At 47.4% G+C, this 14,447-nt stretch overlaps 1 protein-coding gene across 5 annotated transcripts in view; it reads right to left on the bottom strand.

The window, feature by feature from the left end:
- Positions 1-12,319, bottom strand: part of CELF5 (CUGBP Elav-like family member 5) — a 473,699-nt gene extending 461,380 nt beyond the window's left edge. For 2 of the 5 annotated variants that reach the window (XM_069648428.1, XM_069648437.1), the window contains exon 1: positions 11,874-12,319. In XM_069648428.1, the coding sequence (XP_069504529.1) occupies positions 11,874-12,105 (232 nt within the window). In that variant the 5' untranslated portion in view covers positions 12,106-12,319. Of the gene's footprint in view, positions 1-10,653; positions 10,750-11,873 lie in introns of those variants that run through there. The other 3 variants (XM_069648412.1, XM_069648420.1, XM_069648445.1) reach the window with 3 other exon arrangements.
- Positions 12,320-14,447: the final 2,128 nt, after the last annotated feature.

Below are 14,447 nucleotides of genomic sequence, written 5' to 3'. Positions count from 1 at the left end.
CCTTGAATACAATGCAGAATTATTTTTGTTTTCCCATTCAAACAGGGTAGTGATGACAGCTGTCCTTGCACGTGGGATACAAGCCATTAGCATTTCACAGTGGGATCCTTTATCCAGTCATGAGAGACTATTTATCCATGCGAACAACCATTGGCAGCAGCAGCCTTGGCGAGTGAGAAATCTGTCAGTATTACCATGGGATGCTCAGTCACATTATATGTTGAGCATGCCTTATTTGCAATCCTTAAAAAACCCAAAGGCACACTGACCACATAAAGAGCATCTGGCTATGAAGAGATGATATTCAACTCATTGATTAAAATTGTTAAATGCGGAGTAGTGAACCCAGCTAGATTCATAGCAGAAACAGTAAATGAAGGAGACAATGTTCATGATTGTGCAAAGTATACTGAGTATTATGATGAGATACTGCATGTCGAAGAAACTGTTCTGGGGGGACAATTGTTTTCATTGCCAGGTCCTTGTCAATAGACTAGAGCACAGGCGAATGGCACAGCGAGACAACAGTGATAAAAGCAAACCTGACTGATAAGTTTGAGGCAGTGGTAAGTACCGGATTGCCATTGCATTTCTCAGCACAATTAGCTCTGATCTTGGCACTTGAAGCACCCGAAGATGAGGCGGAATGGTGTATTTCGACTCAGCCTCTGTGACGTCAACAGTACACACAGGACTGTCCAGCACTGGGAAACCAGTCATGTCTTTAGGGCTGCTCAAAGTAGCATTAGGCCAATTGCACCACCCAGCACAAACATCAAGAGAGAGTTTTGCAGTAATGATCTTGGAGGATTGGTTTGTTCCAAACCTGGAGGAACATGTTTCAGATTTCATTACGTTTGCCTGACCTGCCAGAAATGTATGGCAGACCATACCTTGTGAACAGTGAGAGAGGCAATACCCCATCCTACTACACCATTTTAGCATCTGCATATAGGCTATGTAGATATGATCCAAATTTGTAATGGCTATGTATAAATGCTACATGTTGTATGTCCGTTTTCCCGATGAATTGAAGCAGGTCCATGAACACATCCGGATGCCATATGTGCTGCAAAGATCCTTGTCCCAAGGTTGGGAGTGTGTGAAGTGCTCCGATCTGAGAAATGTCCGCATTTTGTAAATGAAGTATTTGAGCACATCACTATCCTGCTGGGTATTAAGCATAAATTCCCATCCGCCTACCACCCACAAGCAAACAGCATTTGCTAACACCTCAACAAACTCCTAAAAGAGTAAATTGCCAAGCTAAAATTAACACAAAAAAGGTTGTCTCCATTGCCTTCCTTTCGCTCTATTTGCATTACATAATCAGCCCGGCTCAAACCATTACCTGACTCCACATGAGCTGGTGATGGGACACCAAATGCACAGATCCCTTGCTCCTCCTACTCAAGCTCACACTGATGCAGAGAGTGTATCTACTGTTTTGAGTCAAGAAATGCATAATTATTTGATAGCTATGATGGAGAGTTACATTTATGTCTCAACAGCTTCAAGTACGGCAGTGGGAGTCGAAGAAGACTTACAAAGCAGATGAACAAGTTGATCCTGCAGCCTGCTCAAGACATTAGTTTTGTTCCCTGGAGATGCAAGAACTTTACTAGATGGTGGCCCAAGCCCAGTTTTAATGGACATATTTAATGGACATATAATGAAGCGGTTACACTGACAGCATTGGAGCTCCAAGGCAGGCGTGCCTGGCTACACCTTGGTGACGTTAAACCCTACAAAGCAGAGACCCCCCTGACTGCCAAACCTGAGAGCGAAGATGAAGAGGAAACAGGAAGAGTACAGGCAAGGTCCGTGACAAGAGCAAATCGGCAGCAAGAACAGTAAAAGACATTGGTTCCTCTATAGATACACAGACAATTAAGTGAACAGTTGTATAACTAAACTTGCACAAAAACAAAGCATGGCACTTAAGCAGCATAAAGAAGAGTAACAAATGCTTCCTTTAACAATTATATTTTTCATGGTTTTATCCTATTTGATGAACACTTAACCCTTTTAGGAGCCTGGTATATAAGTATTGCTGTAACATAAAAGCCTATTTTGTTTTTGAAAGAGGTTTTCTTTACGATACTAACACAATTGTTCCTGTGAATAGCTATTCCTTAAAGAGACTAAAAAAGAAATTTCTTTTGATTGGAAACATGGGATTGGTTTTTGATATTAGATATTCAATTTTAGCATTAAGGAGAAACAGCACTCCTAGTTATCTGCAAAAGGTGGACATGTTAGTAATAATGCTTATAGCAAAATTGATTTAAATCTTTTTGTCTTTATTTTATTATACCTATGGCATTGAGAGAATTGGTCCATTAATGTAGTAATGTAATGTAATGTAGCCAGAACAGTGTACAGTCATCTCTCCACTATCACAGTAACACGTGAAATGATAACAAATGAATTCCCTAGAGCAGCGACACAGATGAAGAGACTGAAAATAAGTGTGTCAGATGACTTTTGGCACATGAATAAATATATTACTAATTCCCCTCAAGGCACTAATAATTTGTGGTAACAGCACATGAGCAGTTTATGGAGAGAGATGTCTGAAGAGAGCTATTACGTCTGTTCCCTCATCCACATACGCCAATAGCACTTCCAAGATATTCATAGCCACAGAAATACCAGTAAATAGAGCACATTGTCTAAAGCACTTAGCACTTTGCAAGACTAGGGGACAATTCCAAGGGAAATGGGCCATCTTGTGATGGATGTCAAATAAGATATTCTCTTATGAAGATAGCTATAAAAAACAAACGCTATGATGGATGATCCTTGGAGAAAAAAATAACGTGATATAATACATATTAGAAGGCTTGAATAAAGGAGAAGTTAGAGTAACTGATCATAAGCTATTACAGTGCACCAATGCTGCAGAAAGAGAGAGGCCTGGAACACCTGGTTGCTGAGAGAGACCCCAATTATTAATACATGGACACGTATTTACCTCAGAAGGTTGGGTTGAAGAAATGATGGGATGGAAAGCACAAGCACTCCTGACAGTACCAGTAGAGGTGATGCAAAATGCAAATGATGTACAGCTTAAAGAATTAACATAATATTCCAACTTACTCACATGGGCTGAGGATGAAGCAGGTCCCCCTACCCATAGTGTAAGAAATGCCACATTATGTTTGAAAAACACTGGCCCAGTGAAAGCTGGCGAGATGAAGGATGCAAATGCATAATGGATATACCAGGTATGGAAATTGGCACAGCAGTGCTCATGGACCACTATTGGGCTTGTGGTTCAAAGGCTTACATGCAATTACCTCTGAATTGGAGAGGCCTATGTTCCATAGTGCTAATAGGTACACCAGCGCTAGTAATACCTCAGAGTGAAGTACAAATTGGCAGGTACCCCCGAATGGATGCACACCTAAGAAACAAAAGGTGCCTTAGACATAGTAAAAGGGAAAAATATTTTTCGGCTAAATTAATCAAGGCTTATGATGACATACCAGATGAGCATAAGTTGTTCGGTAGAACGGCAATGTTCTTTATGTCCCTCTTCACTCCCAGTTTGCAGGCAGCCATGAATGCAAAGTGGTTACAAATAACCAGATGTTAATGCAACTGTGAGAGGCTTTGATGCCATAAAAGAAGAGCTGAGGGTCATAAAGTGTGTGACCCTCCAGGATCGTTATGTCCTCTATTTAATAATGGCCATGGAGGGTGGCATGTGTGCGAAAATGGTGCCTTCTTACTGCATGTACACACCCTCCCACGATGAAGAGAATGGAACCCTCACAGAGGCCATAGCCACCTAAACAGAATTGCACACATAAATGTTGGAAGAGATTGAAAATGAGGACTGGTTTAACTACTTGTTCTCTTGGATACCCACCTGGCTAGCCAATGCATTAAAGATACTAATAGCCATAGTAGTATGCATATGACTAGCTTCCTGCATTCTAAGAATAGCAACAAACGGTTGCAAAAGGACTGCCAAAGGGGCAGTTGGAATGGAAATAGTGATAAACCTGAATGCTCACATGCATGAGTATACCCAAACCGATGACTGGCTGATGCCCAGGAAATGGGAAGCCCTATCGACCAATCAGGATCAATGTTTACTTTTTCTCAGGATCCTCAGAATTATACTGGGCATTGGCTACATTGTGAATCTAATGGGGAATGCTGCTATATGACATGTAGTGTGGATGAACATGTTAGACACACAGGCACCGTGGGGGCGGTGACCAAAGTATGGATGCCCAAAGAACACTTTATGGGGAGGGCAAGAAATATGGTGTGGTTGAGGACTTGACTGGAGGGGGGAATGTTAAGGGACAGATAAATACGTTGTGCATAGCTACAGCCACACCCTTGACCCAATACCACCCAGGTGAGAAGCGTGATTCACTAAGACAACCATATCACCCATATCGCAATCAGGTACAGCAGGAGATGAATACAATTAAAGTTTAAGATGGCAGAGGTAAAACTAAGCTAACATTGTGACATCACATGTGCAAGCATTAGACACGAAGTAAAAGTGCACACAACACAAACAAGGAAAACACTTGGTCAAATATGCATTGATACACAAAGAATATTAACATTGTATCCATAAGACATAAAGAATACTAACATAAGCAATATATAAGCTGAATGCAGGAGGAACAACATGTGTATATAGCTCACTAATATAGAAAACCAACAGTAATGGGCTGCCGTTTTATCCAAAATGGAAGCCACAGTATGCTTCTAAGTGAATAAAAGGACTCAAGGCTTCACAAGAACTACAGAAATACAGATCCGTGTGGAATGCAGACAGTAACTGTGCAGACCAAACCATGGTTGTTTCAACTGTATGTAAATGTCTAACTTGTGCAGATGTAAGAAGTGCACTACATAAATAAAATAAATAAATAAATAAATAAATAAATAAATGAATAAAAGTTTACTGAAAAAAAGGAGGGTCTGAATGTCTCGGAGAGAACACAAGATAACAATTCCCAGGACACAAGCCATATGTTCTTAGATTAATTAGAAGAACAACTAGGGTTTGTGAGCCAGGTGTAGGATAATTGGATAATTATAAACCCATAGACTTCATGGGGAATGGATCAAGAGAGTCCCCAGTGGTAGAGAAAACCATAACACTTGCATTAATATTAGCTAAAATCCCAATAAATGCAGGGATAAAAAATTCCCCAAGCGGTCTCACCACACTTGACCCAAATTAAAGCACACTGGCCCTCATTACGACACTGGCGGAAAGGGGTTTACGCCGGCGTAAACCATGGCGCCCCTTTCCGCCTGAGTACGAGTTCCCGTAGCGCCATGATGATTTTTACGCCTGCTTTTTGCAGGCGGAAAAATCCATGGCGCTACGGGACTTGTTGTTAATTACGCCACCGTAATTTACGGTGGCGTAATTAACGCCTTCCCCACTCCCATTATACCCTATGGGGCAAAAATGGGAATGGGGAAGGGTAAATGGGGATTGGGGATTTACCGCCCCGCCAAGGTCGGAATGGGGCGGTAAGTCCGCCAACCACCATGGCGGAGTTGGCAGCTTAGCGCCATGGACCATGGTGCAAATTGCACCATGGTCCTCCGCCAGGGTCGTAATGAGGCCCACTGTCTATTCATTAGCAACGGAAACAGATTGGCCACCTGCCTTACTCCTCACGCATATTTCCAATCACGAGGCGCTGTACAAGGCCAACTACAGAGGAATCACCCTGGCTCACAGCCTAGGAATAAGGGATGGTAAATGTTTTAATTAAAAGGAAAACAGTCCATGGACCGCTCTCCCCTTACTCTTGTTTGACTCCTGTTTTGACGACCTATCAGTTGTCCAAGGTTGGTCAGTAGAAAGCCAATCAATCAAAACTCACCAGGCTATGCCACCCAGTAAGTATTCTGCAAACCAATAGGGTATTGTAGAGATGATGTTTACTTACTATTATCAGGTTAGCTGTGGTCTCAGGAGGAGCCATCAGATTGTGATTATCCAATTAGAAATTAACCCTTATAGAATACATATATAGTTATCCTTACTAACCAATCCTTACACCCCATAGGTTTTGGTAACTAATATTGCAATGTGATGACTGTTATGATGATTGCCCACCGCAAAAGCTGTTTTGTATGAAAGCTCTGATAGCTGTGACTTTTTTGCATGCATCCTGTGCATGCTTTATTTGGATGTTAATAACGCTCATTTCACCAAAATGCCAGGGGTAGTGGAAGTGACATCACATGACCCTTGACCCCCTGATGACATCACAGGAAGTGATGTCATTTGACCCCGCCCCGAAGTGATATCGCAGGAAGCGATGGAACATGACCTTTCCGTGCTTTATATAGAAAAAATGTACACCCAATATCACCCAACCTGTGTTGGTACTCATTTATCGACCTCAGAAGGATGAAAGACTGAGTTAAGGCATGTAAGAACAGACTAAATCAGTGACAGAAGTGTGCCTGAAATAAACCTTTGATGAGTCTTGCAATTATTGTATAGAATTCCAGAAAGACACATTATTTGTTATTCCTATTCTTTCTTATTTAGGCTCAGTGCTGAAAGTGTTAGACTTGTGGCACTCCTGTTCTTATTTTTCCTCTTTTTTTAAGGGGGCCTGAACAAGAAAGCCAGCCACTCCAGAAGTAAAGAGCCACATGGTGCTGCCCACAGCCCAGGAGCTTGCATTACCAAAAACAAAAAAAGTTTTTTTTTCGGTTTTTTTAAAGACAGAGTATGCAAGGGAGACCATAGAGGTCGCAAGGGAAACCTCAGAGGTCGCAGTTGCGACCTCTGGCGACCCCTAAATGATGTCCCTGATAACGCTGGGTTTTGATATGATATGGCATTTGTGACGTGCCTATACACAAGTGTTTCAAGGCGTTTCAAGGTGTTTCAAGTGTTTTGCCTTGCACTTTGTCTACTTCCGTTTTTTAGTCTGTTTTTTCTGTCTCCTGACCTTCTCTGTAATTTGTGGGTTTTCCCAGGCCATCATTACAATATGTGCTCTTGGCATGTTGTGATGTGGCTGACGCATACCTATACAAGCTGAATAGCATGGGCTTCACATGGCCATGTGTGATATTGGCATGCTGTGATGGGGCTGACACATACACCTATACAAAGCGATCAGACGGGGCTTCACGTGACTTGGTGTGCACGTGGCGACTGGCGCACTCCTATACAAAGCGATCAGCCCGGGCTTCACGTGACCAGGTGCGCACTTGAAATGTTGTGATGGGACTCGCACGGGTTTCAACTGAGATTTTTCAGTCTGATTTATTTTGAGATTACTAGCGTCCGCTGGGTCTGAAACACGCACTCGCCGCGCCCCCGTCAGAAATATCATTTAACCGCTGCCACCTCAAAGCAAGTGTTTTTTTTTCTTCCGGTTGTGTGGCAGGTGTTCTCCATCTTCCCAATTGAAACTATATTTGGAGCCTCAAGGCGACTGAAGATGAAAACATACAAAAAGGAGCAGCTGATTAGGGGGAGGGAGGTCTCCCAAAGCGGTCCTGCTACATGTATGCTAATAGGAGGGAACACCTTGTCTCTGGGAGGGGGAGGGGGGGTCACGCCGACCTCCCTCCCCCGCATCCATACGCCCCTCATGCCCCTACCCCCACACACAAAACAGAACGGAATATCGTTTTCTCTGAAGGGGCTGTGCGTTTCTGTGCTGGGTAGAAATACAACATTACACACGATGAAAGCTCCCAGACATGCTCTTTGGGGAAAATACACAGGCATCAAATATCGAAATGAAGAGACGAAGGAGCGTTGGGAAAAGGACGGGATCAAAGAGGAAGACGGGGGTTAATCGGCAAAGGAGAGGGATTGCAAGCTGCTGGGGGGAGAGGCGGAGGGGGTTAAAATAGAAGGAGGAAACGAAAGGGTGAGGGCGGCGCAGAAAGGTGAAACACGCCAGAAGAGGCGAACGTGGGAGGCAAAGGGGCGCAGTGGGTGGGCGGGCTCTGCGCTGGGAGAAATAGGGCGCAAAAGGGCGATGGATGCTGATTGTGGGGAGAAGGAAGACACGTCCTAGTGGGGCGTGATTGTGGCAGAGGTGAGACGGGCTGGTGAATGCAGGTACTGATGGACACGCAGCTCTGTGAACCAGGGAGGGCAGGGGCTGGCAGAGACGCGGGGCTGGAGAACGAGAGGACGCCGGGAGGCACCCAGTGATGTGATGGGGTAACATGCGTAGGCGGTGGGAGAAAGGAGGACACGAAAGTGGACGGGGAACATGGTGTAAGAAATGAAAAGGAGGGGAAACATGGAGAGGTGGGGTAGAAGGGAGTGACATGGGCAGTTGCGAACAGTGTGGGTGGGCAAGCGGCAGGGCCGAGGAGTAAAGGGGGCAGTGGCTGAGAGGGGCAGGGTGTGGATCAGAGAAATACAAGAGACACAGCGCGGTACGAGGGGTCTATAATGGGTGTTACGAGATAAATGGCGGTCAGAGAAATGAAGGGGCAGTGTGTGATGTGCAGGGGTAAACGAGGGGCAGGACAATGAAAGCGACAAACTCCGTAACTGGCGGGGGAAAGGGGAAGGAAGAGGAATGAGGGGAGAAAGTGGGTGATGTGCAGAGATGGGTGGGGCAATATAGCCATGAAGGGAGACAGTGGGTGATGGGGAGAGATGAATGGGAGAATAAAGGAATCAAGGGAGGCAGTGGGTGATGTGGGGAGATGAATGGGAGAATCAAGAAATGAAGTGAGACAGTGGGTGATGTGGCGAGATGGGTGGGGCAATAGAACCATGAAGGGAGACAGTGGGTGATGTGGAGAGATGAATGGGAGAATAAAGGAATCAAGGGAGGCAGTGGGTGATGTGGGGAGATGAATGGGAGAATCAAGAAATTAAGGGAGACAGTGGGTGACGTGGAGAGATGAGTGGCAAAACAGAGAAATGAAGGGGCAGTGTGTGATGTGCAGGGGTAAACGAGGGCAGGACAATGAAAGCGAAAAACTCCGTAACTGGCGGGGGAAAGGGGAAGGAAGAGGAATGAGAATGAGGGGAGAAAGTGGGTGATGTGAAGAGATGAGTGGGGCAATAGAACCATGAAGGGAGGCAGTGGGTGATGTGCAGAGATGAGTGGAAAATCAGAGACTTGAAGAGAGACGGTGGGTGATGCGGAGAGATGAGTGGGAGAATCAAGAAATTAAGGGAGACAGTGGGTGACGTGGAGAGATGAGTGGTAGAACAGAGACAAGAAGGGAGACAATGGGCGATGTGGAGAGATTAGTGAGAGAATAGAAACATGAAGGGAGGCAGTGGGTGAAGTGCAGAGATGAGTGGGAGAACAGAGAGATGAAGGGAAGCTGTTGGTGATGTGGAGAGATGAATGGAAGAATCAAGAAATTAAGGGAGACAGTGGGTGATGTGAGGAGATGAGTGGTAGACTAGTGAAATGAAGGGAGACAGTGGTTGATGTGGCGAGATGAGTGGGAGAATCAAGAAATTAAGGGAGACAGTGGGTGACGTGGAGAGATGAATGGAAGAATCAAGAAATTAAGGGAGACAGGTGACTTGGAGAGATGAGTGGTAGTATAGAGACATGAAGAGAGACAGTGGTTGATGTGGAGAGATGTGTGGTAGAACAGAGACATGAAGGGAGACAATGGGCGATGTGGAGAGATGAGTGGTAGAACAGAGACAAGAAGGGAGACAATGGGCGATGTGGAGAGATTAGTGAGAGAATAGAAACATGAAGGGAGGCAGTGGGTGAAGTGCAGAGATGAGTGGGAGAACAGAGAGATGAAGGGAAGCTGTTGGTGATGTGGAGAGATGAATGGAAGAATCAAGAAATTAAGGGAGACAGTGGGTGATGTGAGGAGATGAGTGGTAGACTAGTGAAATGAAGGGAGACAGTGGGTGACGTGGAGAGATGAGTGGCAAATCAGAGAAATGAAGGGAAACAGTGGGTGATGTGGAGAGATGAGTGGCAAATCAGAGAAATGAAGGGTGGGTGATGTGGAGAGATGAGTGGCAAATCAGAGAAATGAAGGGAAACAGTTGGTGATGTGGAGAGATGAGTGGCAAATCAGAGAAATGAAGGGAAACAGTGGGTGATGTGGAGAGATGAGTGGCAAATCAGAGAAATGAAGGGAAACAGTGGGTGATGTGGAGAGATGAGTGGGAGAATAGAAACACGAAGGGGGACAGTGGGTGATGTGGAGAGATGAATGGAAGAATCAAGAAATTAAGTGAGACAGGTGACTTGGAGAGATGATTGGTAGAATAGAGAAATGAAGGGAGACAGTGACCGAGGGAGAAGTGAGAAGTACATGACAGGTCAGAAATGAATAGGAGTGTATGATTTGGGGAGAGAAGGTATGGGGTTCGGGACAGGAAGATGAAGATGAGGCTGGTTGTGGTGGGCCTGGGTTTAGGAGTGTGACGGGAAGATGAAAGGGCAGTAGATGGGGTGGACATGGGAGAGGGCCCCTGTAATTAGTGGGCAGAAAAGGGTGCCATGGGTTGGGCTTTATTGAGGCTGCAGGCGCTGTGCTGCCGCCTCATTTCATCCTTCAGTGGCTTTCTGGGGAGGGGGGGGGGAGTGGCTTCCTGACAGGCCTGTTGGGGGGCCCGGGGGATAGCTTCTGCCTGGGCAGAAGCAGCCTGTTCGTGTGCTAGATGGGTACCGTTTCCATGTGGGCATCGTCCAGTGTCCGTCCTGGGCACAGCGAGGCGGGCACGGTATAGGAGCAGCTGTAGGTAGAGCCTTGTGCCTGTATTTCCTTGATGATGGGGGCGGGGGGGCCTGGCACTGCCCCGATCCGCATACTACTCTTCACGGCGGCCCCCGCATCTACCTACCGCGGTCGGTTTAGTGTGACGAGCAGAGGTTTTGGGGGGCGGGCATCTTTTGCTGGCGTGCGCCGGGGGCAGCATCGTGTCAGAGTTGGAGTCGCTTGTATTTTGGGGTCCCTGCTGTTACCCCGCACACCGCCCACCTCTCTGCACGCCACTATCTGTTATATGGGAGAGTCGGGTATTGGGAGAGGGGGCGGGGGCACCTCTATTTTTCGTGGCTGGTGTTCTCGCGTCTCCCCACCCCATTGGTGTATGCTCTTGTCTATATGAGGGGTCACATGTATTTGGCGTATCAGACAGGCCATATTCATGAGTGTGTCAGTGAGGGCAGTCATATACTCTCGCTAGTGGTGTGGGCCATGGGGGGCGGAGGGCGGTAGTCGGGCATTGTTGTGGCTGCCCCCCCTTCTCTGTGTTCTTGCCCCCGCGCATACACAGGATGATGGTTGGCATGGGGATGCGGGCATGTTAGGGTAAGGGGAAGCGGCACTTGTGTGTTGGGGTTGTGGTGGGGGAGGGGGCTCCCCGCCGGGACGCCCCTCTCTTTGTGCTGTTTTCAGTATATACAGTATGCGAGGTTGACGGGTGGGAAGACGTTACATTCGGGGCAGGGGGGTTGTACACGGGCAAGGCGGCTGCCCTCAGGAAGGGGGTCCCCGGGGCCGTCACTCACGCTGCAAATGCCTTCTTTCTCTGCGGCTTTGACAGTCAGGAGCGGCAACTACTGGGGAGGGAGCGCTATATCAGGGGTACTAGGGAAACTGGGCATCAGATGATCAAGGGACAGTGGTATTGGGGGACCCCCAAAGCCCCGCCACCTCCTTATCTTTGTGCGTGGCCCCGCGGGACTGGCATTGAGAACCTGTATTTAGGTGGGTGCCGAGGGCGATGCCGCACTGTTGGTTACGATCATCGGTATTTCTGGAGCACAGAGAGCTGCATCGCAGGGTGGGTGTGTTCGGGAATGGTCTTGCCAGTGCAGCTGGGGGCAGCATCGTTTGGGGGGCGGCGACAGCTTTGCCTGCTGCAGGGCCCCCACCCCACTCACCTTTGTGCATGCCGGTGTACCTGTCCTTTAGCACGGTGAGCTCGTAGATCTTGCCGAACTGCTCGAAAAGGGGCTTCAGGTCCTTCTCCTCCAGGTTGCGGGGGATCTGTCCCACGAAGAGCTTGATGGCATCCAGGTCCTTCATGGTGTCCTGTGGGGGCTCGGGGCCGCTCATGGGGGAGGCTCGGGGCTGCAGCTGCCTTCTCGCCTCGCTCTCCGTCAGTCTGGCCATATCCAGCCCCAGCACAGGCTGGATTAAGAAGGGGAGGAGGAGACAGAGCGCTCAGCTGGAAACAGCATCTCCAGCATCAGGACCACAAAGAGGGGCGAGGCAGCGCCACCTGGTGTCCGCGACCAGGTGATGCGGCATCAGGACGAGATAGAGCCGCGCGACCAGGTGCCAGCAAGAGGCAACTGCAGCGGCAGGCTCACACATGCACTGTCACATGGTGTCGGCCGCAGGAACAGTAGAACAAGGAACACAGAGCCGTACCACCTAGAGTCAGCACAGGCGCAATATTACAATCATACATGCCATCTAGTTTCTGCAACACGACTGTAGTGCTCTGGTGTCAGAAATAGTGTTGTGGATCAGCAGGGCCTTTCAGGACAACCCCACCTGTCGTTGGCATCATGGAACTGCAGCACCAGGCAGTCCGCACCTGAGCAACAAAGCACGCCAATGTTATTGTGGCACCCTACTCGGTATACGCTCATTTTCAAAGCTTGGTTCCACGTAGAGTTTTTTTCATGTGTTTGAGAGTTCAATTATGTACTGTGGTGTGACGAATAAACTTCCGGGGGACCAGTAGTCTAGGGATGAATATCAGTTTCCAAACCATCACATAGCCCTACACCTCTAGTAGACCAGAAGGGATCCGACCAGATTGGAAACACAAGTAAACTATAAACCCCCTTGTCCAATTTTGGTAACGTGGACAGAACGGCAGGCTTATCTCCACAAGATCGTGACTTGTTGGTTATTTGCAACACAGCGAAAATACGATTATTACCCAATGATAAAAGGGACTGTCCAGTCAATGTTGTATACACCATCTACTTTATTATTATTCAACAGACAGTTCTAGCACACTACAAAATGCAACCCACCAGGTAAAGGAATGTAGAGGAAAGCCAGTCTTAAGAAGAAAAATGGATGCACTCTGGCTACTAACAGGAGTGTAGTCTGAAAAGTAATAAATCGCAATAGTTGAAGGATACTTGGTTTCAGCACAAAGGGAGAAATGGGTCATAAAATTTCAGTAGGGGCCTTCGGAGAAGGACTAGGGCGAAAGAACCACAATGTACCTTGTAGAAGTTCTTGGTGCGCAAAAGTGCAGAGTCGGTTTCAGGATGCTTTGCAGCTTCTGAGTTCAAGATGGGAGACAGCTGCAGGTATCAGGCGGCAGGCAGTTTGGTGACCCAGGCTTGATGGACGGCTGCATGCTGGAATACATGGCGGCTCGGGGTCAAGAATCATTTTCTCAGTGCTTATTGGCCAGTCTCAAGCACTGGTTGAGGCATCACGGACAGCGTTAACAACTGCGGCGCGACAACAGTCAGCGGTGTAGTCGGTTGCAGCTCGAGGGGCTCGACTGGCTCGAACATGTCCTTTAAGGCGGACGCTGGTTGATGCTTGTCGATGCACTCCTCCTAGCCTCTTCACTGGGCTTGTGTTGTCCTTTAAGGCGGACGGCTCAAAGCTGAGGAGAGTGTTGCAGGCAGATGCCTTGTCCTTGGTTTGGTTAAGAGACTCTCTGGCGCTTCCCACCTAGGAAGCTTGCTGCAGAGCCTAACAGGGCACAGTGTGTGCTGGCTGGGTACCGGTTCTGGATCTGCTGAAGGGCCCTCTGGATTCAGTATCTCCCTCTGTTCCCTGGGAGATGTTTAGGGGAGGGATCCTGCTTCCCCCTTTGGAAATCCTGGCCTTCCTTCACTGGCGGAAGCTGTAAGGCAGACTGTACCTTCAGCCAGGGTCTTGTTACTCCTTGCAAAGTTTTCAGATGATCTCCCCAAAAGAGGGGCTTGAATCTCTTTTCAAGCCAAATGGACCCCAGTGATTAGCCTACCAGTGAAGCCTTAATGAAGCAATCCTGGGTTCCCACCGACAATCTCCTGTATGCATGAGGTCATAACCACTGTGCTTTGCAACAGAGGTAAAGGGATGAAAACATGTAATACTATTTCCCACCCATCTTCCTGTCTGTTGTGGATCAAAGGGTTTTTCTAGTTAATTGAGCCCTCTGTGGTTCCTGATTAAAGCGGCAGGTCTCCCTTGAAGCTGCGGCGGGACCAAACATTTGGTCTCTGCCAAACCACATGCCATCTGAGTGGGGTCCTTCTGCGGAGATGACTACTGTAAATACATAGTTCCAGACATGACAGAACACTGCCCTTGATACTGAGAGGCGGGAGCTGGCTTCATGTTGACACAGTGAATATCAAAAGTCATTGGGGTTTTCCTGTCTTTTGTGAGTCCTGCGACTAGGCCTCCCATGGGCCTGTTTGAATTAACTCTGATCTGTATACGAGGCTGCCACCAGAAGCTATCAAAGGAACATTTGGATCCAATGT

Source organism: Ambystoma mexicanum, chromosome 1p (genome assembly GCF_040938575.1).
Source record: "Ambystoma mexicanum isolate Mex_15411 chromosome 1p, UKY_AmexF1_1, whole genome shotgun sequence".
Classification (NCBI taxonomy): Eukaryota; Metazoa; Chordata; class Amphibia; order Caudata; family Ambystomatidae; genus Ambystoma; species Ambystoma mexicanum.
The sequence above is the reverse complement of the archived record's forward strand: the minus strand, read 5'-3'. Positions and strand labels throughout refer to the sequence as shown.